The sequence below is a fragment of the Nycticebus coucang genome, chromosome 11 (genome assembly GCF_027406575.1).
Source record: "Nycticebus coucang isolate mNycCou1 chromosome 11, mNycCou1.pri, whole genome shotgun sequence".
In the NCBI taxonomy this organism is placed as follows: Eukaryota; Metazoa; Chordata; class Mammalia; order Primates; family Lorisidae; genus Nycticebus; species Nycticebus coucang.
Window position 1 is genome coordinate 55,961,732 of NC_069790.1, and position 27,889 is coordinate 55,989,620.

The 27,889-nt window shown below is 35.3% G+C and overlaps 1 protein-coding gene across 11 annotated transcripts in view; it reads right to left on the reverse strand.

Moving 5' to 3' along the window:
* Positions 1 to 27,889, reverse strand: part of PPP1R9A (protein phosphatase 1 regulatory subunit 9A) — a 320,283-nt gene that overhangs the window by 79,507 nt on the left and 212,887 nt on the right. For 6 of the 11 annotated variants that reach the window (XM_053553446.1, XM_053553447.1, XM_053553449.1 and 3 more), the window contains exons 6-7: positions 17,271 to 17,406; positions 12,107 to 12,172 (exon numbers count right to left, since the gene is read on the reverse strand). In XM_053553446.1, coding sequence (XP_053409421.1) covers positions 12,107 to 12,172; positions 17,271 to 17,406 — 202 coding nt within the window. The remainder of the gene's footprint in view (positions 1 to 12,106; positions 12,173 to 17,270; positions 17,407 to 27,889) is intronic. The other 5 variants (XM_053553455.1, XM_053553454.1, XM_053553450.1 and 2 more) reach the window with 1 other exon arrangement.

Here is a 27,889-nt window from a genome sequence, read left to right on the forward strand (position 1 = left end):
TCTCTTGCCTCAGTCTCCCTAGTAGCTGGGACTACCACAGCTACACTGTAGCCCGTTACAATACTTGGCTATTTTTTTTTTCTTTTCTTTTTTGTTTAGCAGGCCCAGGCCAGGTTCAAACCCACCAGCCCCAGAGTATGTGGCTGGCATCCTAACCACCGAGCTACAGGCGCCCAGCCTAGTGATTGACTTTTAACAACGAGATAAAACAAAAGTAATGGAATGTCACTTCTGACATTTAGTTTACAAAATGACTATGAGTTGCTTCTCTTTTGTTTTCTTGCTTTCTCTCTGAGCCCTCACTACTAAGAAGCAAGTTGCCATGTTATGAGCATGGAGAGTCCCATATCGCAAGGAATCGGTATTTCTGGCCAAAACCCAGCAAGGACCTGATGCTGGCCAACAGTCACATGGGGGGGACTTGGAAGTAGGTCCTCTGAGCCCTTCCAACAGTTGTAAATAAGCTTGGAAGCAGATGCTCTCCCAGTGGAGTGTTTAGATGACCACAGAGATCCTGACTCAGAGACATCCAGGTAAATTGACCCAAAGATGCTGTAACATACAAATATTTCGTATTTTAAGTTGCTAAGTTTTGGTGGCAATTTGTTATGCAGCAATAGAAGGGGGAGACTGCCAAAATAAACGCAAAAGTAACACAGGAGTGACTTTGGAAACAGGCAGTGGGTAAAGGCTAGAAGCATTCTGAAGAGTGTATTAGAGTGAGTCTAAATTGCCTTACACTATTAGCGGAAATCTGGAGGCAAGAGTCCTTATTAACACGGTGACAAAAAGCTTAGTAACATTATCACCTTCTCTAGTGAGAAAGTAGAAAATGTTCCTTGTGAACTGAGCGACGAATCTACCTACATGATTTCCTAACAAAGTAGTCAGGTGCTGCCTGATTTCTTCTTACTGCTTATAGTAAAATGTGAAAGAAGAGAGAAAATGAAAGTGCCATTAAACAGAAAGAAACTAGCAAGACTTGATGGTTTTGAAAGTCTTAAAATTAAGTCTAAAATTAAGAAATGGCTTTTTAACAAAGTTCAAATCTAGGATACTCCCAGGAGAACGTGGTCTAAAAATGAAGCATCGACCGTAAAATCTTGTTATGAATTCTGCGCTTGTAAAACCCAAATGTTTATAATGAATGGTAAGCAAGTCCACCACTGCCTTAAAGGGACATCCTATTTACTTTTCAAATTTGGAATACATTTTTCAGATTTATTTATCTGCCCTATAGTCTTTGTTCACTATACAAATATCATGGAAAAGACAATCTGAAATAAAGGCCATAGATGCCACTGCTCACAAGACATGCAGAGAAGTGAGAAACCCAAGGAGGAATTGTCTCACAAAGCCACCCTTATTTCTCCACTGTTTTGGCTTGTGGTGAATTTTCCCAAGGGCATGACACTCCTTTGGCCACACTGATCAATGTGACTAAGAATGGCCTGGACTAGATTCATTCCATCTATCTCACAGCATATAATTAAGACTATTATCAACAGGGCTCCAAGCAACAAAATGAATCCAACTTGTAGCATTGAGATTAACCATATTCTCAAGGCTCCCAGGCCCATCTGGTTAAATAAATCCCATACACCGTTACAATATACCTTAGAAGCTAAGTGGCTGTCTCCTTAAGCGTCTGTATTGACCTTTCTACTTGGCCTATGGTATTAATCCAGGTACAATAGGATGTTATCAGTAATTGCTCAACTTGGCCTTGGCATGCAAGGAGGAAGTCTAGGGTTTAGAGCATTTCTATCATCCAGAATAACCCTGAATAGAGAGTTGAGGCTGACCTAAACGCCCTCCCAGACCAAGGTGATGACAGTGAACACACTATCCAATGTCAGAAACAGATTTTGTGCCACCATATCTAATTAAATGACTCTATTCATAAGGATAATTGTTTGTGGGGGTTATATAAATAATAAGTCATCTGAGGGCTACATGATCTACCGGTCTTTCTTTACATAAAAATTGTTTTTAAAAAAGACTCTGTCTTTAAAATAGTCTTAAAAGATTTCTATAAGGTCTTTCTTTAAAGACACGTAAATACTTAAAAATGCCTCAAAGGTGCAGATACATAAGCAGCCCAAGGCATCTGGTCAGTTGCCACAGTTTCCTTCCATAGTTTGTGATCCAAACTTTAATATGTCAGTCCATGATCTTCCAAGTGACAGACCAAACAGGTTATTAGCAATTGTCCAACAGTCAGTAAAATACAACAAGGTGCATCAAGGGGAGTACTGGCCAGAGCTGTAAGTATGGCCTTATGTTATGCATACTGAGCAAAGCGACCATGTTTATTTTTGAATCTGTGTACCAGTGCTGAGGGGGCAAAGCCTAGTAGACAGCGTTGGACAACTTAGCTGAACCATCAGTGAACCAGTCTCAGGCATTTAAGGAAACTCTCTGAACTGAAGGCATCATGAGCCAAAGTCCCTGCTTCAGGAGACAGAGTGGTAGACAAGGATTCCCCTGAACAAAAAGTTACCACTTGTTCATGTAAATCTGAGATACAATTGGGCCAGGTTCACAACTTTGTAGAATCTGTCCTTTGCATTTAACAATGTTTGTTGAACCCTCCCAATGTTGTTGGTCATGAGTTCAAGTTGACTCATTTTATACTGACACTATGAGGCCAGAAAGCCGCAAGACCTCCATGAGTCAGATGCTCAGTTTCAGTAAGAGCTTAGTAGCAGAATAATAGCTGCTTTGTACAAAAAGGTGTCTTTGATGGTGATCAGACATGCAGTATCATTGTGTTGGGATGTCTTAATAAGCTGTGAGTTCCCTTTCTCCTCCTGAGAGTCTATATCATCTCTGGGGACCACCGAAAATACGGACAGGGATCCACATGTCCTATTACTACTACTCTGTCTATGAATCTCTGAGTGGGAGAATTACCACTGACACTAATGGCATCCAGAAGTCATGGCATATAACTCACCAATTCCATTATACATTAGGCAGTGGCAGCTACAACACCATTACATTGTATCTGCCCAAAGGGCACCATCCACAGGTTCATTTTATCTTCCCTTCAAACTGTGAATCCCCTAACATCACGTGAATTTGGGCATCTGTCTCACCATGGGGCCAGTTGAGATGGTGAACTGTGAGCCAGTATACATAGAACCTTAAAATTCAAATGCCTCTCTTCCCCAAAGTTCCCCGGCATACTCAAGGTGTTCACACAGCATGTGGTCTCCTTGAAGGCAAAGAGATTTCAGCCCTATCATTAGCCACCTTTTTTCTTAAGCAGCTGAGTTGGGGTAGAGGGAGGGAGCCTCCAGAGGCAAGGAGGCAGACAGCAGCTCTCTGCTATGCACACAGCAATGTCGTTCTGAGCACTACAGTGATCACTCATGTTTTAATCTGACTTCCAAAGTGTATAGTCCACCTAAAACACTACATAGGGTGGGTGATAATCACTGACACCATCTATACAGCTTTGGGTAGCCTTTGACCCAGCAATTATAACCTAGACTTCCATAGTAGGAACTCAGAGAGAGTCTACCTTCATCTGTGCATTTGCTACCCTGTTATCATGGTAACATATCTTTAATCTGGTTTTATTTTTTATTTTGTTGTTTGATATATAATATTTGTACTTGAAGGAAATATGGTTTTAATATAGAGTTGGGGACTATTTCAGGTTGGTAAGACTAACCATAAGATTTTATCTGGAGTGTTCTGGGACTGTTTTTATTCTCCGGTGGGTTACCGTGATCAGCATTAAAGCTCATTCTAAGACAGGTAGGGCCAAATTCTCATCTAGTTTATCCCGTAGGAGTTGGTCTATTTCAGAAAAATTTCCCTGAGAGGGCTATTATTCTCTTATAGCAGCCAGGGTCCACTGCAAAGAACACCGTGAGAATGTCCATAATCAGAATGAATCTAAGGTTGGCAAAACAGACATGATAATGCTAAAGGGGTTGAGTAAAAAGGCAGCCCAACTGTTGCCAATGCCCCATACCTAGCGTTACACACACATAGCCTTATCTCTCCTCAGTGAACCATCCAAAGTTCCAAGGATTTATAAGCCTTCTTTCCATGTTCAATGTAGATGTGAGATCAGAACTGTCCTCTAACCCAGAATGTCTTCATATTAGTTGAAACAGGTTACATCTCCCTTATCCCTGAGAGATGCATTCCAAGACCCCCAGTGGATGCCTGAAACCATGGAAAGTATTGAACCCTACATATACTATGTTTTTTTCCTATACATGCATTTAATAAAGTTTAATTTCTAAATTAGGCACAGTGACTAATAATAAAATAGAAGAATTGTAACATACTATGGTAAAAGCTGGGCGAACATGATTTCTTGCACTCCCTCTCAAATTATCTTACTGAATTATACCATGGGTAACTGAAAACCAGAAAGTGAAACCGTGGGTAAGAGGGGACGACTGGCTCCTCAAGCCCCAATTTCTCAAGGGTAATGAGAAGAGGGCCAGATGCCTCTGACATACGTAGACATATCAGAAGAGGGACTCAGAGCTTAGGTAACCCAAATCTCTTATGATAGATTGTAAGTGTTACTGCCCCCTGCTACTATAAAGAAAAAAACCTGTCTCTTCCAAAGTGGTTCACCACACAAACTCTCGAAAAGACAGTCCAGAAAAAAGGACAATCAGTGCCTCAGAAATGTAAGAGATCTCTAGAGAATGATTTCTTAATAACTATTTAATGAAAACAAAGTCTAGAAATTCAGCTGATTTTAGAAAGTCTGAACACTATTGTCAATTTACCTTTTCAAAGACTTTCTTGTCATTATTGCTGTCTATATACTCTGGAGGTAAACTAGTCTTTTTATTTCTTGAACACACCATATATACATGTATCACCTCAGCTTTTCGTGCCATAGAAAACAAATGAAAACAATAAAGAATTCCTGGCAAATGAAAATTGAAGCCAGAAAGTTCATATTCATGCTTTTATTTTATATTCCCTTAAATACGGTGATTCTTTTACACTACAGTTATTAAACCCTTTGACAAGGTTGCCTTTAAAAAGATGTAAGTTCCTTACCATATATATTTGTTTCCATAGTAAAATAGCAAGCGTCTTGCAAATATAAAATGTGCTTTTCCATGACTCAATATTCTTAATTCAACTGCACTTAATAAATGCTACCTACGTACAAAGAGATAAATGCTGTTAAATCCCCAATAAATATATTGTAGGGCCAACCCACTTGGGACCCTTTCATTGTGTTGGAAGCTTTCCTTTCTATCTTCTATTTCCTAGCTACCCTCAATAAACTATTATTCTAAAAAACTTTTATATATATTTAAATATACCTATTTATATATAAACATTATATGTAAAACATTCTACAAAAGGAGGGAACCAGTGATCTCTCTTTTTCCCACTGAGATCTTAAACAGTCAACAAACCAAAGTAGACCTGAATAATTCAAATGTCACGCTGCAATTTCCCACTGGCAGTCTTCCTTGAGTTTCATTTTGCTTGCCAAGAAAACAATGAAGTATTTATTCTGATGCCAGTAGAACTGTGGGAAGAGACTAAGAGATTTGTATTTCCTTAAATTTTTAATCTGTAGAAAAGGACAACTACAGTGACAGAAGGGGCATGTGTTATTATTTTAACAATTCTATAATTATACAATTAACAGAATCTTGAAAAATATGGTATGTTCAGATAAAAATTGACTCACATAATTGCAAAAATGCTATCAGATCATCAATTAGAACCAGAAATTATAGTTACAGAATTTAAAGTACAAAAAAGTAAAACCAACAAAAATGCCATTGATGGTATTTCCATTGATCATCTATAGATTAATGAAAAGATGTAATCTTAATTTTACAATCTCCTTCCAGGGGGAATAAATCTAATCCTTTCCTCACATGGCTACCTTGTGATTTGGGGCAGGAATTCTTTCTTGCAGAGTGTCCGCAGTACTAGGACTCAAAGATCTTTTATTTCAGTGTTCCTGGCATCTTTCAACTAGACAATTCCAGCTCTGGTTTCATCTAACCCCTTCCCACAAGCTTCCACAGGCTAAGCCCCCTATAACATATATTCTGATTCAGTACATCTGAGGCTGGGTGAAGAAAAGTGTATTTTGTTTGTTTGTTTTTGAGACAGAGTCTCTCTCAACAAAGTGAGACTCTGGTACAGTGCCATGGCATCACAGCTCACAGCAACCTCAAATTCTTGGGCTTAAGCGATTCTCTTGCCTCAGCCTCCCAAGTAGCTGGGACTACAGGCACCTGTCACAACGCCCAGCTATTTTTGTTGTTGTTGTTGTAGTTGTCATTGTTTTTTGACAGCCCTGAGCTGGGATGTAATCCACCAGCTCCAGTGTATGTGGCTGGCACCCTAGCCGCTGAGCTCTAGGACCCAAGCTGAGAAATATGTATTTTTTAAGAAGTACACATACATGAGATTTTTACATTAAGGCAAGTTGGAGGCACAAAATTTTAAAGCCATCTTATAAGTCTGCAGAGAGGAGGAACTATGCCATGGTCATTTTATATGCACATAATTGCTCAATATACGATATTGTACGTGACAGATTTTTAATTTTATTAAATACTAAGGTGACGTAAAGACTATGAAATAAAAAATAAATAATAAGCACCATCAATAAAATTAACAACTTAGTTCAAGGAAAGGAACGTTTTAATGACAGTTCTATACGCGTGCCTCCTCGTTTCCAGTTCTCTCTCTCACTTTTCTAAAGTAATTCTGCCAAATTTTGTCATTTGTAGGTTTTTTTTGTTTAGTTTTACTGTTTTTTGTGTAACAGCTGCATAGAGTATAGTTTATTTTTACATGATTTTATACTTTACACAAACGGAACCATATTATGTGTATTCTTTTATGTCTTTTTGCTTTTAAAGGTATGTCCCTGACATTTCACTAGTTGTTGTGGGTGAACAACTATAGGTCATTATATGTCATTATGTGACTACACCAAAGTAAATTTACTCGTTCTCTCACTGATAAGATGTCAGATGTGTTTTATTTTTTACTACTACAAGAACAATTTTATACGTGTCTTATGGCTCATATAGATATGGGTAGAGTGCTTAGCAAGAAATAGAATTGCTGGGTCAACTTTATTAGACAGAGCCAAATTGTCTTTCGAAGTGGTTGGGCTAGTTTATTTTCCAACGTGCAGAGAAGAGTTCCCCTTACTCCACATTCTCACTGAAACTTAAAACATCTAATTTAAACCAATTTAGTAGCTATGAAGTGATATTTCATTTGGTTTTTAATTTTCTTATTTTAGAGTGCATGCTAATATAGTTATTTTTTGGTTTATTGTCCTTCATATATGTGTGTGTGTGTGTGTGTATGCATATATATATATATAAGCAATAACTTACTAAATTTCATTTAAAAGTCCTTTGAAATTACTTTTACTAGAATTACATTGAATGCATAAGTCAATTTAGAGATAACTGACACCATTAAGTTACTGAGTCTTCCCATCCATGAAAGAAATTTTCTCTGTCTCTTTATATAAGCTTTCTTCAATATGTTTCAATACTTTTTCTCTTTGAAGGTCTTACCTAACTTCTATTTCTTGAAATCTTATAAATAGTAACTTATAAATTATCTTTTCTCCTGTTTTGAAGACATAGTGAAATGGATGTTATATTTTATATTAGTTCTATACCCAGAACTTACTAAAATCTTATAGTACTTCTAATAATTTATCTACAGGTGCTTTTGAAATTTTCTAAATAGACAATCTTATCATGTGTGAATGATAACAGTTTTATCGTTCCCTTTCCAATTTATTTCTCTAATTTTTTTTCTTCTTGCCTTATAATGCAATGTCAAATATAGGAAGTGATTGATTTTCAAAAATTAACCACACTTAAGTTCCCGACTGAACCCAATCTGCCTATTATATATTATCTTTTTTATATGTTGTTGGATATGGTTTGCTAATATTTTCTCTCTCTCTTTTTTTTTTGCATAGTTTTTATGAATAGGGAGACCTGTGAGTTTTCTCATTATTAGTAGATTTTATACCAAGATTATATGCCATGTTGCCTCTCATACATCTTTTATTTAATTTTTTATTAACTCATAAACTCATAGATCATGTATACATTAATGCATTAATGGGGTACAATGTGCTGATTTCATATAGAATTTGGGATGCTTACATTGCACTAGTTAATATATCCCTCACCTCATTTATTTGATTATTGTGTTAAGACATTTATAATCTATATACTCTCAAAGTTTCACTGCATTGCTCGTATCAAAATTGTACTACTTTCATTTGTATGTCTTCTGGAATAAGTAATATGTAACTGGAAGTATTTGTTCCAGTTTGGTATAATTGATAATAAAATGATTTTGAACTTAACATTTCTTTCCTTTCCTTTCTTTCTTTCTTTTTTTTTTTTAATTTCCTTTCCTCCTATCATCCCCTTCCTTCTATTTTCTGCTGTTCAGTACTTTATTTCTCTGTGAATTTTGTATTTTAAACCATAAACTCATATTTCTTGAAACTTTTTTTAACTTTTACACTTTACTAAAGGTGAATGCCCCAAGGAAAGATATGCTTTTTTAAGAGTTTATTCTGAATAAAAAAATTTTTATTTTGAAAAGTAGCATAAATTCAGGCTCCTTGTGATCATGATTTCTCAAAGAAAACTTTTTCTTCCTTTCCACTCAAGACCAAGGTTTGACACTGGTAATTTTCCATACAGTCCCTGAGTGGTAGATTCATTTTCATTTTATAAAGAAGTGTAGTTGATGGGGTTCTAGCTTTATGATGGAGTTCTCTGAACAGGCATCCCACTTTAGGTAGGCCCTGAATTTTGTCTACTATAATTCAAAGCAAAACCAATTACAGTATCACCATGATATTTAATTATAAGGATAAAAATGACATTATGATGAGTGAGAGAAGCCAGACACAAAAAAGTACTTCATGATTTTATTTGAATGACATTCTAGAAGTGGCAGAATTAACATATCGTGTCAGATAGCTGAGTGAAGGTTGAGCCTGGCTGACAGGGACTGCAAAGTTTCACAAGGTAACTCCTGGGGGTAATAGAGATATCCTGTATCTCGATCTTGGAGGTGGTTACTCATAAAACTGTTAAAGGCCCTTGAAATTGGTACATTTTATTGTATGTAAATTATTCCTCATTAAAGTTGATTTTGAAATGAAGATATAGAATGATTGAGAAATCACATTGTACATTAAGATTTATGCCTTTTACTCTACATCAGTGTTATCTCAATAAAGTAATTTTTAAAAATCCTTTTAGGAACCGGAACTCCAGAAATCAATTAGAGATTTTTACCATCATTATGAGCATAAATATCGGTTTAAAATGAAAGAAGCTTTTATCAAGCCTGGCATAGCCCCCTGATAAGGCAGCTTTAGCACATCAGTGCTTGGTCAGTTCACCATTCAGTTTTTACTGCAGATGAAAGGATATTTCTATGACAAAAATTGTATTTGTATGATAGAAAACTAAGTTAATACACCGGGAAGGAGAGGAGGCTGGCTATGCAGTATTGACCTTGACATAATTCAGGCCATGTTGATTATCCTGCTTCTGTGAGAGGTATATTCAGTTATGACCACAAAGACGCCATGTCAATGTGAGTCACTAAGGTGCTATTTCAATAGTCCCAAAGGTGTTCAAGGGATGAAATAGGCATATTCCTTTCTTCCTGGTTTTATATAGGGAGGAACTTGGTTTACTGTGATAGGGATAAGGTCTTCTGGCAAATTCACAATCAAATACATTGTGGTAACTGGCGAAAGCCCATAGAAAGGTGCTGAATTCCTAAGGACCAAAGGGCAAGTGCGGATTATTCCTTCAGTCCTTTCTCAGCTTTAATCTCTAGTCTTGCCGTTACTGCTCTACTGTACACCGTCCTTTTCTCACCATCTCAGATCATGTTTGCTACTGTCTCTGTCATTCAACTCTGCTCTCCCATTTTCATCTTCGCCTCTTTCATATGATTCATTTTAACTTAATTTCTTACCTCCCTCTAATTTTCCCAGTGCTGTGCTTATTCCTATTTGTCTTAAAAACTAACTAGCTATCCAAACTGGCTATTGAGGAGATTATAGGCTAATGGTAAATGATGATAGAGAGAGATACAAATGATGCTATTAACTCATTTTTTTTTTAAATGGGGCCCTTAGCCCAGCTAAGCAAACCCAAGAAAGAGTGGAGGCATATACACAACACATGAAATGACACTTAAAGCTCTGAAAGGTGAACAGGATCAAGTGGACATACAACGGCAGCAAAAAGTGGGTATAACGAATGGGGTTCAAGGGAGAGAAAATAGGGAAAACCAATGCATGGTGAAACCAGGGGAACCTATGGCGTATGGGAAAGTCAGTCAGCTTCCTAGGCTAGTAAGGTCCAGCTGCATTGTCTTTTAGTATTTTAGAACTTTTGCTAAAAATTATATTCAACTTATAAAATATAAATGTGTTTAAAGTTGGAAAAATACTGTCAGTTGTGTTTGTTTTTATGACATCTCTTTAACACTGCAAACTCTGTGTCTCATCATTGTAATACAAAATTGTTCCAGCGTGGTTTCTAGGGAGTACAAAGTCTATATACGTCCAGAGAAGTTTAATGATAAAAGAATGTAATAAAGTTTATTTGGTATTTTGTACCTAGCTTATGAATAAATATTGTAACATCACATTATGGCACTTGGAAAGAAAATAAGAAAATGTGTTCAAATCATTTTTCCTATAATTAAAAAATTAAAGAACATGAGGTACAAAAAGATCACATTGTTTAGGTAAGGGTTCCTATCTTGACCGCTATGGTCCCTTGATATTACCCATCTTTCTATCTGTGCTCAATGTTATAAATAATAATGTCTCTACAATCAAAGGAAATAAAGAGGATCTTTCAAGTAGAGGAAGATGTCCATACCCTAGGGACAGTGTGTGTGTGCGTGTGTGTATAAACATGGATTGTGCGTGTATGCTGCTTAGCCTAGATCAGGCATGGATATAGTCTCCAACAAAATGTTTCCCTAGAACCTTATGGCCAGGCGTGGTGGCTCACGCCTGTAATCCTAGCACTTGGGAGGCCAAGGTGGGTGGATTGCCTGAGCTCACAGGTTCGAGACCAGCCTGAGTCACAGCAAGACCTCATCTCTAAAAAATAGCTAGGTGTTGTGGCAAGCACCTGTAGTCCCAGCTACTGGGGTGGCTAAGGCAAAAGAATTGCTTAAACCCAAGAATCTGAGATTGCTGTGAGCTGTGATGCCATAGCACTCTACAGAGGGTGACAAAGTGAGACTATCTGAAACCCCCCCTCTGAAAAAACCCCAAAACCTTATGATTCTAGGTTTCTAGGATAATGACAATTATTATAGATTTGGGATTTCAATGATAATGACAATTATTATAGATTTGGGGATTACAAATCAAAAAATGTAATTAAATTTAGTAATTTAAAAGATCCAATCAAACTGGAGTTTGTGAACAAGTGGTTAATCCACCATAAGCCAGTATACCTTTTACACACACCTGACCTCCATTTTTAAACTCTAGTATCTCTATTATTGGTAAATAAAGATAATGAAGAATATTTTGTTATTTAAAGCATAATATCCGTTCTAGACATTTTGGTATGTCTACCATATAAGGCATGCAAATAAACATTGCTATAACTTAAAGATACACGCATTTACTGTTTGACAAATCAAGAACTTTGCATCAAAAAAATTCTTTTCTAAAAAAATACTAAATTTAAAAACAATAAATAACATCCTACAGACTTGCTGTTGTATGTGTTCATTTTTTCCCTTTAGTTTGAATTGCAAAATATTTAAAGTGTTAGGGGTTACAAACATCCACGGCTACATACCAAGAAATGAGTGAGAACCGCACAATGCAGGCCTAAAATAATGTGCCATGTTTCCTAAGTAAATATTTTTTCAAATGGTTATTTTCAAACTATTATTCAACATGTAAAACACACTGCTCTAGAGAAGCTCTTCAGAGCACAGAGATAGTTAATATGACATATACAACATTTAATTTCACACAGGAAGCAGGAAAGTACGGACAAGCATTATTTTCTACCAAAAAACAAACCTTAAGAAAACAGTTGTTATTGTTATTGAAGTTGCCAGACACTCCTTGCAATTCAGCCACAGTGCTCTAAAATGGTTGACAAAAAAAAAAAAAAAAAAATTAAAGAAGGCTGTTTCCTCCCTAAAGAGAGCGGCCTAATGATAAAGGACAAGAAAAAACCCTGAAGTCCAGTGCTGGCTGTAACACACACCGCTGAGTACCGAGAAAACACTGCTGCACCTGGGGACAAACACCTCTGCTCCTCGCAGTTTCTCAGTATTATAGGCACAGCATAAAGCCAGCTGACATTAATATTACACTCACATTATTAAAAGGCCATCCAGAATAACTGCAATCTCTTGTTCACATACACAAGCTATTTCCAACCAGAAATAGCGAATAGTCTGAGTCAAATTTAATGTTACCTCTTTAATGCTTCACCTAAAACTCGTATTCTTGTAAACCTTTTTCTTTTTTGCAAACCTTTTCATATTTGTGCAAACCATAGCTTCCATTATATTTTTTGCCTCTAATTATTACATGTTTATACAAGCAATAAAAATCCATATTCATGTAGGTAGGTGCAGTAAATTGTATCTAATTCTTACAAAAGTTCTACAAAGTAATGTTGCTATAATATTGCTATAATGATATTAATTTCTAATAATGAAAGCTAATTATAAAAGAAAGATTATATTTTAAGAGAAGGAACTTCAGAATCTAGAGAAACAATTCCTGTTATGAACAACTGCCTAAACAGACTTTGAAATGCTATTTATACTCCTAAGACGTCACAGTATAGCAAATACTGTTTTGTTTTTTTTTATTTATTAGCAAATACTATGTTTAAAAATTTTGTTATAAAAAGCTAAATAATCAAATAATTTTTAAAATGCATATAAAACAGATCATGACCACATCTATTTTGTAATTCAAATACAGGATACAACACCATTCTGTATTTCTGGTCTGAGCCTACACCATTTCAAATTGCGTAATACTATTTGATAGAAAGATGCTCATAATACACCAACACACTACACAAAATATACACCAGAAATATATCATCTTACCACTAATAGGCTAAACATTTATAGTTGTGGAGTATGACAAGAGAGTAAATGTTATTAAAAATTAAATTCTAGTTAAAAAATTTACCATACCCCTAGAATTTCCTGAGATAGTGCTGACTTTCTGAGGGGCTTACTGAAATCCTCCATGGTTACCTTTCAGATTGTTAAAAAAAAAAAAAAAAGAAAAAGAAAAATAAATGAACAATAATTCTATTAAATCCGGAAATGCAATCACTAATCACAGATACATTTCGATGTACATTTAAAATCTTTCAAGTGTTCAGATTTTGATCTCCTCCTTCTTTAAAGGATCCTGCCTTGTATTCTTCAGCCTACAGGCAGAGCCACTTTAACTATTTTTTAAAAAATCAGAATGTATAACAGAGAGCAAACAGAAATAGGAATGCATACTAAAATGGAATTGGCTGTTTGCTTATTTCAACGTCTTCTAGTTTGAATACTTGGAGATGAAACAGAAAAAGCAGAAATTTAAATAGCTTTTATTACAGTATGTCTTACAATTTCCTAAACAGAATTAAAACACACACATATATGAGCATAAATAATACATATATAGTGTTCTTTCTCAATATAGTTCTTAGATAACCACTATACTTTTACAGTTTCAGAATATATTTCTCACACTGCAATATTTTTCATGTAGCTAATTTAAGAAAGCAATTCCCCTTTGTCCATGTGACAAGTTCCAAGTTACAGTCAACCTTGGATTATTTGATCAAAAACAGAAGCTATCTATCCTGCAGTGGATAATGCTGATCTAAGGGCTGGCTCTGGAAATCAGTTGGATGAACTTAGTTGTTCTGTATCTAATTAGAGGTTTTCCTGGCTGGTCCAGGGATTGTTATCGGGGATTTTGCAAATAAAAATGATTCTAACTTTGAAATCATAAGATGATTCTATAAATTATATGGAAAGTGAGAAATCAAGTGACTGATTACACACATCCAGAGCCTGATCAAACAAGGATATATAAATCAATAAATCATTCAATTACATATAAAATTAACTCAATTCCCCATAATTGGATACCAATATTGATTCTTCTCATTTCCTTTGTGCCTCTTGGATATAAGTTTTCACTAACAAAGATAACGAGTAAATAGAAAATAGGGATATAACACTCAAATCAATCAATCTGATAATATTTGGAATCATTAGCAAAAAAAAAAAGAATTTAAATTTAGAGGTAATTTGATGTCTTAACATTGGAGCAAATGTTCATTATTTGTACATCTTTTATCTCTGTTAGTCCCAGAAAATTAATAGTTGGTTTTACCTGGGCATGTGTTGGTGAGACAGAGTGTAAACTATAAGAATGGGAGAAAACACAAGTCAGGGAGCAGGAGGAGAGAGAGAGACAAAGGAAAAGGCTACTAGACTTTTTAAAAGAATGCATGCGTTACTCAGAGTAACATAGCAGTCAGCACCTGCTTTCTATTTCTACAACTTGCAAAAAGAAGAAAAAGTTTAACTCAAAGCTAAAATCTAATATTTTTTGGTAAAATATTTGTGTTACTCAACTATTCTCCTCTTAAACCCTACAAAGATGATTCTATGAGACCGCTGCCTAGAGTAAAGAAATTCTCCAAGGAATCGATTTCCCCATTATTAGAAATATAGAATAAATAGTCATAGAGCCTAAGTATTATAAAGAATCTCCATCAACTAAAAGAGGAATCCTCCTAACGTCTTTTGTAATGCAGTTACTCTGTGTGCCCCGACACACACAGACCCGGCAGGGGTCTTCTGTAACTGTGTTCAAAAACAGCACAGTATATGTTGCAAAGAGCTTTGAAAACTACGAAGACCCTATTCTGATTCTAACTCTGCCAACTAGTAGCTGTACCATTTGGAAAAACCCTCAATTGCCGCAATTCGAGGGAGAGAGGAAGGGAGGAGGAGAGATAGAGAGATTGAGATCCTGCGGTTGTTTTAAAGATTAAATGAGGTCATGTAGGAAAGGCACCTTGCAGGATGCCTAGCACTGAATATCTGCTTATGCCCCTTATTCCTGAAAACATCTGCTCAAGTGGCAATATACTCTGTTTTTGTTGTTTTGTTTTGTTTCATAAAAACAGGCAAACAGAAAAACTCATAAGCAATCTTCCATTTAGTATATGATATATTCCTTGGTATAGGAAATGTTGAGTAATACATATTCCTTTTCCATTTACTCAAATCATCAAATTAAAGGAAAATCTTTAATCTCCTTTTGGGGATGAAAGAGATCAACTCTTCAAAATAACTGGAGGAATGTGTGGTATGTGAGCTAAAAATTTCACTCGGGGTGCCTTACAGATCTGTGTCATTTTCCCCCTTTCCTTGTTAGACTTGATGTCTTATTTCATACTCATGGAATGCTAAAGGCTAACAGGAATTGAGAGATCTAGCCCCGAAATTTAAAGCGAAAGACACTGAGGCACAGAGACTAGAAACTCGGCCGCCTCCTCTTCTACCACTTGATGTCACCGTACACCCCTGAACTTCAGATCCAAACTCTTTCTGGCAGAGTGAGGAGTTAAAAATCAAACCTGCAGAGAATGATGCTACAATCCTAACACAGGCTTGCAGCCAAAGCAAACCAGTGTTTCTAATAAAACACAAAATACTAACGCAGAGAATAGAAAAACCAAGTAAGATGTAAGTTCAAATATTTGGTGAAATCACTCTTTTAGTTTGAAAATCCAGGATAATATGTTTTCATACACAATGTCTCAGTATGATGAAAAAATACCTCCCATTTCAAATGGACTCTACAAATAAAGAACTTAATCAAATAAATGGAATTCTAAGAGATGAAATTTATTCACATAAAAGCTTTCTAATGGGGTGGCGCCTGTGGCTCAAGGAGTAGGGCGCCGGTCCCATATGCCAGAGGTGGCAGGTTCAAACCTAGCCCCGGCCAAAAAAAAAAGCTTTCTAATGTATTATTCCTTGATCAAAAACTGCAGTAAATGGGGAATATATCCTTGTTATACTATAGACTCATGAAAAATAACGTACATTTGGGTTAAAATATCATAGATTAAAATGCACAGAAAATATCTGAATGTCCATTTATTGATCTTCTCTAAGTCTTAGCTAGAAACCAAAAACAGTTCTGAAAAATAATATATTCAGGTAAGTAGGAGTTGAACACATGAAGTTTTACTGTGTTTTTTGTCAGCTGGTAGAAAGAAGAATACTTGTTTTATCTGAATATTTACTAGTTTATGGTGTATGAAATACTATGACTCAATCGTCGATGGATCTTTTGGCATGCCAATATGAAACATGTGCATGTTTAAACGTGTTTATAATAAAGCATGTTGTCCCCTTATATCAATGTACATTTGGCAATGACATTAGAAATAGACCAGCATCTGTATTATATTACAACACACAGGGTTCCGGAGAGCCGTTTTCACTTGGGGGTTAGCTTCTATTCATTTACTTGATCTTCTACAGAGAGCAGGATGTAAAATGATTCCAATATGCATCTACTCTACGGAACATGTGCTGGTGGGAAAGCTTTGTTCTGCATTATGTTAGCACAAATCATAGTGAACAGATCCAAAGCACTTTTTCTTACTTAGGGGGGGGAAAAAAAAAAAAAACTCTGGAAACACTCAGCAAACTTCAGTCCTGTTCTGTTTATGTTTGTGCATGTAGGGGTGTGTTTTTTTCATTAAAATGTTTACTCGTTTTTTGAAAAAGTATCACATCCTTATTACAGAACATGTGGAAAAGATTGAAAAACTATAAAAGCAGAGAGAGACTATCACCTAACTCCAGCCATAAACATAGCCATTGTTCACATTCTGGTATTTTGATCCTTTTTTGTTTCTGTAAGTATCTTTATAGTAGTGTGGTAAACAATAAGACTTGTTCCCACAGTCTTTACACTGTAAATACGATATCATGGCTCGGTTCGTAAGTTAGGATGCACGTCTCAGATGCAAGCAGTATTTCTTTTCTGTGAGGTTGGACATTTTAGTTCAATGCAGATATGTCTACCTTAACCAACTGCCCTGTCACACCCTTAAGCAGTAGAAAGAGAATTTTATGAAGTCAGAAATGTAGAGAAAAGAACGTTTGCAAGTTCCACTGACCTCATCGTCATCGGCGTCATACTGGGCGTAGTGCCGCTCCAGAAGCTCTCTCTGACGGCGTTCTTGTTCCAGGGTCTGGCTTATCAGCTGGGCAACCTCACTCACTTGTCCTGGCTTTTCTCGCCCGATAAGGAATCTGTGGAAAGGTTAATAGAGATTAATAAAACGAAGGCTTAATAGTAAAAAAGAGTGCTAAGGAAAGTAACCAAGTTTGATATCTCAGCAGGGTCCGTCAAGCTTCAAAACGGTAGTATCACCTATGGACTTGGGGTGGTTGTGCCTGGGTGGGAGAAAAGGCAGCTGAGCAATGAGAGCGATTTTTATCAACAAAGCTCATACAAGAAAAGAAAGGGGGAGAGAGGGATCATAAAAAATTATCACTTTGAGAGAAGACATAACAGATGCAATCCATTCTGTAGTACTTTACACTTTTTGATGACTTATAAAATGGAAACAAATTCAAAATTTCCTGTACCCTTGAGGTTAAGAATCCTTTCCATAATGATGTCATCTTTATAATACAAAAATTGCTTCGAAAACATTTTGAGGCACAGCATAATTAGGAAGTAATTTGAAGATAAGAGAAAGAAGAAGGAACGGTGGCAGAATCTTTTATTGTATTTTAAAAATGAAAATCTAAAATAACAAGAGGTGGTGAATGAATTCACTTTTTTTGTGGAAAAGGGCAGTATGAGGAAGGGTATGATTCAAGAAATAACAGAAAGTAAATATCTGTTGATATTATTTCCCGTAACAAGAAAAGCCTAAAAAAAAACCCCAAGGAACACATTTCTTTACTGCAAATTCCAGTCACTTACAAGGCATCTTTGTTGATTCAATGTGTTTTGTTCTACAAATGAATATTCACTTTTAAGTATCTTTCACATTAATACGTAAGTTAAGTTTTTCAAAGTTTCTAAGTTTCATTTAACATCATTATTTTGAATGTGACTAAGTTTCTTTTCATGTACTCATTGACCATTCAGTCATGTATCTTCTCCACTGAAATATTTTTCAAATCTCTTGCTTATCTCTAAAAATGGGATTGTAAAGTGACTTATTAACTTTTAATAGTTCTTTATATGTTCTAGAAACACATCCTTGTCTGTCTATATAGCACATACATACAAACACACACACATACACCTAATGTACATAAAGTTGTTTATGCACTTAATTTATTATCTTTTCCCAGTCTGTGGCTTACTATTTAATATTTTTAATAATGCCTTTCAAGGATGTTAAATTTATCACTTTTTTACAAAAATTCATGCCTTTTGTTTTCAAGCCAAGAAATCTTTGCCTGATTTAAGATTGCAAGATTTTCCCCTATTTTCCTTCTTGAAGTGTTAGTTTTGCTTTTATATTAGGTCTGTAATAGATTTTAAATTAATTTCATGTATGGTAAAGATAGAATTTCATTATTTTCTAAATGGACAACCAACTACTGCAATATCACAGGTTAAAAAGACTATTCATTATAGCCACTGAAATATTTGGTCACATCTTTTGAAAACTGGTTGTGTATTTGTGGACTGATTTCTGGACTTTCCATTTTATTCCATGGATATGTTTATACTTATGCCAATACCATGGTTCTTGATTAAAACATAGTAAGTCTTAAAACTGTGTGGTATGATTTCTCCAACTTTGTATCAATCAGCTTCTCAATCTCTAAAAGAAAGTCCATTGGGGTTTGAGGTAGAATTGGTTTCAATCTCTAGATTCATTTGTGGAGAACTGACAGCTGAGCAATATTGCCTCATCTGATCCCTGAACGTGATACATCGGTGCATTTATTTTGATCGTGATTATCTTTACTCTCACTCTCAATATACTATAGCTTTCACTATACAGGTCTTATTTATAGTTTTTGGGTTTTTTTTTTTTTTGAGACAGTCTCGCTATGGCACCCTCAGTAGAGTGTGGTGGCATCACAGCTCACAGCAACCTCCAACTCCTGGGCTTAAGCGATTCTCTTGCCTGATCCTCCCAAGTAGCTGGGACTACAGGCGCCTGCCACAACGCCCGGTTATTTTTGTTGTTGTCACTGTTGTTTAGCTATAGTTTGTTAAGTTATCTCCAAGTAAGTGTTTCCATGTTTTATAAAGTTATTATTAATGGCATTAATTTTTAAATTTCAGTTTCTAGTTATTTGTTTTTAGAGTATAGGAATACAATTGGTTTTTGAATACTGGCCTTCTGTTCTGTGATCTTGATAATCTCCCTTATTACTCCTATTAGCTTTTTGTAGATTTTTTAGAATTTTTCTTTTTTTTCTTTTTCTTTTTACTTTCTTTCTTTTCTTTTTCTTTTTTTAGAGAGATAGGGTCTCACGTTGTCTCTCAGACTGGAGTGCAGTGGCATTAGCACAGCTCACTGTAACATCAAACTTCTGGGTTGAAGGGATCCTATAATCTCAGTTTCTCCAGCAGCTGAGACTACGGGCCTGTGCCACTATGTCTGGCTAATTTTTTGTTTGTTTTGGTGAGACAGGGTCTTGTCCTGTCACCCAAACTGGAGTGCCCTGGATGATCACATTTCACTGCAACCCCAACTCTCAGGCTCAAGCGATCCTCCTGGCTCAGCCTCCCGAGTAGCCAGGACTACAGGCACATGGCACCAAGCCAGGCTAATTTTTAAGTTTTTCTTTAATAGAGACAGAATCTCACTGCATTGTCCAGGCTGGTTTCAAACTTAAGGGATCAAGAGATCCTTGCACCTCAGCTTCACAAAGTGCTGGGATTACAGTTGTGAGCCACTGTACCTGGCCAAAATTTCTCTACACAAAATATCACACCCAAGATAAAGAAAGATATCTTTTTATTTCTTCCTTTTCTCTTTATCTATCATTTATTTATTTATCTATTTATTTATTGCCTTACTGCACTGGCTGATACCTTCAGCATATGTTAAAAAGGTGTAAGAGAAGAGATCCTTGCTTTGCTCACTACCGATCTAGACTATGAGTTCAGAATTACTTAGAGATCACAGAGTGACTTCATTTCCAGATACTATGATTTCTACAGTTGAAGACAGCCTTTAATGTGCCAACCTGACCTAGACATATGACTACTTTGAATTCATTACTTCAGCAAATAGTATATAAATGTCATAAATCATGTCTAGTGATACAAAGAAATTTTTAAAAATTACATTCTAAAATGGTAGTTTTAGAAAAGTCTAGATTAGCTTTTTATCTTTAAATGTATCATGGGTAGGGTATGAGGGGATGTCACATACTATAAAGGTGACAGGAGATTAAAGAAAGCAGTTAATGTACAAAACGCACATTAATAAAAAATAGTAGCCAAGCTCCAAGTAAAAGGTGAATTAGAATTCAGATTCATTTAAGCCATAAATTCTTTAAACTCGTTTGAGTACTGCATTGTCAGATCTTTTAGTTTCATAGTTTTTCCTAAGAATGAAGATGAATAAGTTCATTTTCTATGAAAGACAAGTGTTTAAAGTTATTCAGAATGCAATTGAAACAGAGAAAGATGAAATCTGAGAATTATCTACTTGTCAAAGGTTTCAAACTATTGCTGCTAATTCCAGAGATGAATGAAGGTGTCTTAAGAAAGACCTTGTGAGAGCTTTTAAAACAGGAATTACTTTAAAAGCCCAAATTATAACATAATAGAGTATATGATAAATTATGGGATCATACATTATAATAAATCAAAAGTCTCATATGATAAGCAAGTTGCTTTTTATCCTCAAAGAAAAAAAAAAATGTTCCCTAATTCCAAACCAGATTTGTGATGCTAAACCTAAAATTGTTCCATAAGAAAACAGCATTTTAAATCATGAAGGCACAGTTGTTCATGTCACAGCTTGGCTTTCTCAATTTTCCCCTACAATTTAACATAATCCACTATTTGTCCAATATTGGTTTGTGTTCAAAATCACTTTAGAGTGTGAAGAAACGGAAATGATTTGTAACTGCATATAAGATAGACAGTTCATCTCATGAAATATACTCACTTTTAAAAGTGTTATGTTAAAGAACACCTATTGTCACATTCAGGCAGCTATTTTGAGTAGTATTAAAACACCTAGTTACCCACATCCAAAGGTTTGTAATCCAGTAAACTTATAGCACAGATTTATGATAAGAGAATGTCATCCTGATAAGTATGGTCCACACAGAACCATTCTCTCCACCCCATTTTCCTCATGTGAAAATTAGTGTCTAATTATACATGTCTGAAGTGCTAAATGAATAAAAAATGCTATATAAATGAAAAGACTTGAATGCACTATTGTTATAATAAAACTGATAAAACCTCCCATTTTGAACATTTTTCTTTCTATATATTCTTGTTTGGTTTATAAATACATCCTTTGAAAATTATATATATATATATAAATCCATCATATATAGAAATTCAGTAGAAATATTTAAAATGTAAAGTAAGGTTATTATTTCAATTATGGATTCACAGAATATGCTGTGACAATGTAAATTAGGGGTTAAAAAGGTGTAAAGGGTGTAAAGGGGGAATAGCTTTGTTAGGACAAATCCACAGAATGATACATACTACTTACTGGTTCTGTGACCTTGATGTATTAATATTTCTAAGCCTTAATTTTGGTATTTGTAAAAGGAGTATAATAGCTATAATAAATAAGTATTATCTAATCCATATAAAAAGCTTAACTAAGTGGGCTCAGAGAGTGTTTAATAAATGTTTACTTTTGTTCTTATCCGGATGATGCATTCTTATTATCTAGATAAGGTCAAACGTATTTAAGTACTTAACTGTATACACCATCCCAATTACCTCGTTTCATTAGTTTTGAAAACAGAGATGGATATTTGTAAGTCAACCACAGGAAAAGGATAAAATCCCTGCATCAAAATGTGTTCTGAAAACATTAATTTTAGGTTCAACACCCGTAACATAGTGGTTATGGCGCCAGCCACATGCACCGAGACCGGCGGGTTCAAACCCGGCCCTGGTCCGCTAAACAACAATGACAACTGCAACAACAATAAAAGAAATAGTCAGGTGTTGTGGTGGGCCCCTGTAGTCCCAGCTACTTGGGAAGCTGAGGCAAGAGAATCACATAAGCCCAAGAGTTTGAGGTTGCCACAGCACACTACCAAGGGTGACATAGGAGGACTCTGTCTCAAACAAACAAACAAAAACCATTAATTTTAATTGCCACTGAAATACACAAGTATGGATCGTGTGATCACCTTAAATTGAATTTTAAAAACCGTCAAAACTGTAACAATAAAGGCAGCAATTATTAGTCCTTCTGAATATATGTGATCAAATCAGTTGATGTTTCTGCACAACTATGATTTATATCTCACGCATTATCTCAAACTGAAATTACAATACATGTAGTGAATCACCCTGTTTCTGAACTTTAAGAGAAAAATATTTTTTCTTGTCACTTTCTAAATTTTTTTCTTTCCTTCATTAGAGGATTGTATGATCTTGTTATTTTTTTAAACTATGAAGAATAAGGTCACAGAAGCCAAACTCTAATGAATATTTAAATTAAAAATGGAGTATTTTCTAAGGTTATGATTGCCAAATAATACAATACTAAATAAAATCTATAACTAGAATTTATGTTTTTAGCATGCCTTTTTTTTCTAGCATTAAAAAATAATCACCTTGGGGCGGCACCTGTGCCTCAAAGGAGTAGGGTGCCGTCCCCATATGCTGGAGGTGGCGGGCTCAAACCCAGCCTTAGCCAAAAACTGCAAAAATAAATAAATAAATAAATAAATAAATAAAAATGATCACCTTCCTCAAAATTATAGCCAGATACAGGGAATAAGTACTAGTGTTCAATGCTACTGTGGAATGACCATAGTTAACAATAGCATATAGTTTTAAATAGCCAGAAGAAAGACTTTGTTCCCAACATAAAGGAATTATTAATGCTTAAGATGATAAATCTGGTAATTACCATGATTTGATCACTATGCATTATATATCAAAATATCACTGTGTACTCCATATATGTGCACAAGTATATGGCAATTAAAAAAATCATCTTGTTTCAAAAATGCCTACTTTCCTCTCCATGCGGAGCTAAAATAAGTTTTGCAGATGAATCAATTATTCCTTTTCTTTCCATTTATTATCAGACCCAGCAATGGCTATGCATTGTCCTGGGAGTTTAGATATCTATTATGTGGGATTCAATTCATTAGTTATCAAGTTCTCTGGTGAGCTATCAAAGAAAAACTGGAAAAACCATTAAACTGTATACAATTTGCTAAATTGAAGTCATAAAGATTCTATGTGTCTTATTTGAATGACATGAGAGGTTATGTCAAATAATTCATATATGTCTTACTTTTCAGCTGCTCTAATAAAATGATGTACTAGTCAAAATTCACATTTAAATAATGATGAAATTTAAAAATTCTCAATGTAGAATTAAGCTAATGTAAAAAGGAAAAGCTATGAGGATATAGTTATTAGCTTTTTTTATAGTCAATTATTTCATTCACATATTCTTTTTTTTTTTTTTGAGACAGAGTCTTACTATGTCACCCTCGATAGAGTGCCGTGGCATCACAGCTCACAGCAACCTCCAACTCTTGGGCTTAAGTGATTCTCTTGCCTCAGACTCCCAAATAGCTGGGACTACAGGCACCTGCCACAACGCCCAGCTATTTTTTTGTTGTAGTTGTGTAGCTGGCTCAGGTCGGGTTCAAACCCGCCACCCTCAGTGCACGTGGCTGGCACCGTAACCACTGTGCTATGGGCGCAGAGCCTCATTCACATATTCCTTAAGCAAATATCTATTGTATGTACACCCAAAACCCAAGTGCAATATCTTTAGAAAGCAAACAAAAAATGAACGCACACAACTTATATTTGAATATCTCATTGTGATATCCTTGTGAGCTGCAGGTCATAAGATTAAACAGTGCTTGTAAAAAGAAGGCACTTACAAAATAAAATCACTTTTCAAAATCGTTAAGATTCTTGTAAAAATGTCTCCCTTTTTTTGTTTGATCACATTATATGGCTTGTCTCTGAACTTGACACAGCCTTTTACTATTAAACTTAATTCCTCTTAATAAGAGGTAGTAAATAGGCCTTCAGTCACTTTCACTAAAGTTTGCTGACAGTAGTTAGAGGTTAAAGGGCTAGACAACCAAGCTTTTTGTCGCTTACTTAAAATTGTATACACTCATGTATTTTCATTTCTACATTAAGAGACAGATTAATGTACCTATGTACTTAACACTTAAAAAAATTTTGGTTCACCCATGCAAATGTTTGCTTTTGAATATTAGACCTGAAATATTTAAACTTAATTATAACCATAAGTTATTTAAAATAAATTTTGTATCTATTCCAATTATTAATTATGAGTTTTTTCTACATGGTATTTCAATGTAAAAGACAAATGAGTTCTGAAAAAAATTACCTAAAACATGCTACTTCAAGGATGACATAATACTATTATTATTTTTTTTTCTTCTTTTCTGGGACAGAGTCTCACTTTATCACCCTCGGTAGAAGGTCATGGCGTCACATCTCACAGCAACCTCCAGCTCTTGGGCTTAGGCGATTCTCTTGCCTCAGCGTCCTGAGCAGCTGGGACTATGGGTGCCTACCACAACGCCCGGCTATTTTTTGTTTCAGTTTGGCCGGGGCCAGGTTTGATCCTGCCACCCTCGGTATATGGGGCCAGCACCCTACCCACTGAGCCACAGGCGCCGCCAGAAGATGACATATTATTTAAGTATAAATTTAATATATACTTATACATTATGCTTAGTATATAAGTGTAAACTTTATTTTCCAAAAATGCTATATTTTTTCCAGAAATAATATTGTTTGATTTAATAGATAGCTTTGATGTCTCAGGTTTAAATATTTATGTATATGAACATTAAAAAAGCAATCTGTAAAATGTTAATCTGTATATTGTAACATCAGAAAATGTCTCATCAAGTCAAAGTCCCCTTCAATCAGTTTTATAAATCCCTCTGGTTTTATCCTTCTAATACCATTGGTTGTTGACCATTCTTCTACATATGTAAGACTAAGAAGTCCTGCTATCCATGGCTCCAATTCCACAGTGGCCATTCCTCTTGTCTGAGGACAACGGGGTAGTCTTAGGAATTAATACAAACCCCACGCTGGCTGATGATTTCCATGAATGTGCAAATTCCCTCACTGCTCTCCATTACATATGATGCTCTATCATGTGCACAAAACCAAAGCCTCTGGTTAAAGGTGAAACTCTCAATCATCCCTTGTGGTATAAAGGCAACAAAAACATTATTAAAATGATATTAATGAAGTAAAAATATTTCAAGCTTTATTATATTTCAAATGGAAATTTAAGATGCACCAGTGATTTTAAGTAAAAGTTAAACAAAATCTTCCTTATTTAGAAATTATATGCCTAAGTATGTATCCAAATATAAGCACGTGCATACCTATAAAAAATTCATTAATTGGGTGGCGCCTGTGGCTCAAAGGAGTGGGACTGCTGGCCCCATATACCGGAGGTTCTGGGTTCAAAACCCAGCCCCAGCCAAAAAAAAAAAAAAAAAAAAAAATTCATTAATTTCACTTATATTTTTAAAAAATACTATAACCTCTTCCATAAAGAAATATTTAAGGCCTAAGATTAATTATTATTTTCTATTGTGTATAACTACAATTCCTATGAAATCCTGACCTCCAAAAGTTTTATATGGCTATGTGTCAAAAAGTCATTAAAACCATATGCTAAGGATAAAAGCACAATGAATGCATAGTTATTGATCATGGGTACTTCCCAGAAAGCATTTAAAGTTTAATATGAATGACAATGCAAACATATACATCATTAGACATTTCTTCATATTGAAACAAAATCTCTTTCCTATAACATTACAACTTCTGTCAGTTCTAGGATGGCTGTCTGGAGTTAAAAGAATAAATATTCCATTTTCCAGAGTTTGCTTTTTTCCAAATGCTTTACAAATTGTTACCACACCTTCTTTAAACTTTCTTATTTTTAAAGCAAAGAGTTGTAGAACCTTTCAACTTTTACATCGGCATAAAACAAAAAAATGTTTTTTCCTCTCCTCCTCCTGGTCAAGCTTTCCCACACTCATAGATGAAGAATGATATAAAGACAGGACTATCAGGAGTCATCTGATACTCAGCCTCCAAAATGAGTCACAGTAGGGATAAATAGCTAGTTTGATGGATGGGTAGATGGGTGAGTGGATGATGGGAGATAGGTTAAGGTTGTAAGACAGGATAACTTATTTTATGTTGCATACACAACTTAAGAAGAGTCCTGTAAAATGTGAGACTAATTAGGAAAGACTGACCAGGAGAGGGAGGGGTAAAAACAGTATAAGGCTATAGTAAACAAAATAGCGTGGTATAGGTACAGGCAGTCAAGAGGTATGCCTTCTTCTGTCTTCTGGGAGAGTTTGGGCTGAATGGGTATTACTTTCCCCCCCATACTATGTTTTAAAGTGTGACACCTCAAATTTTGTTTATGTTTTTATTTTTTTTATTAGGCTTGCTCTGGGTAGTAGGGCTCTTTTTTGGTTCCATACAATTTTTAGGAATTTTTTTCTACGTCTGAGAAAAGGAGACTAGTTTTTTGATAAAAGATTGCATTGAGCCTGTTTAGGCAATATAATCATTTTAATGACATCAATTCTTACAATGCATAAGCATTATAAGGGATCAATCCAATAAGTGAAATGTCTATTCTAGGTATTTTATTTTTGTGGGACTCCTATAAATGAGATTGCCTTCTTGATTTCTTTCTCAGCTAGTTCATTATTGGTATACAAAAACACTACCAATTTTTGTATGTAGATTTTGTATCCAGCAACTATACTGTATTGATTCATCACTTGTCACATGTAAGAGTTCTTTGGTTGATGAGTCTTTACGTTTTCTTAGATATATAATCATATCATCTGTAAAGAGAAACAATTTGACCTCTTCTTTTCCAATCTGGATGCATTTTATTTCTTTCTCTTGACTGCTTATTTTGTTGAGAACTTCCAGTACTATGTTGAATAGGAGTGGTAAAAGGGGGCATCCTTGTTTTGTTCCAGTTCTTAGAGGAGGCTTTCAGATGTTCCCTTTTTTATACATTTTCAGTACAAAGTTGGCTGTAGGTCTGTCCTATATAGTCTTTATTATGTGGAAGTTTTATCATGAATTACTGTTGAATTTTATCAAAAGCTTTGTCTGCATCTATTGAGGTAACCATATGGGTTTGTCTTTCCCTGAGCTGATCAGTGTATGTTGAACCCTCCTCAGATGCTGGGACAAATCCCACTTGATCATGATGATTATCTTTTCAATGTACTACTGGATAAGGTATGCTAGCATTTTTCTGAGGATTTTTACCTTTATGTTCATCAGAAATATTGGCCTGTGCTCTTTTTGCTATGTCCTTTTCTGGTATTAGGATAATGCTGGCCTTGAGTTAAGGAGAATTCCCTCTCCAATTTTTTTAGAATAGTTTCAGGTGAATTGGTGTTTGCGCTTTAAAAATTAGGCAGAGAAGCCGTCTGGCTCTTCTCTTTCTGGGGAGATTTTTTATTTCTGATTCTACCTTGTTACTCTTTATTGGTCTTTTCAGTTTTTCTATTTCTTCCT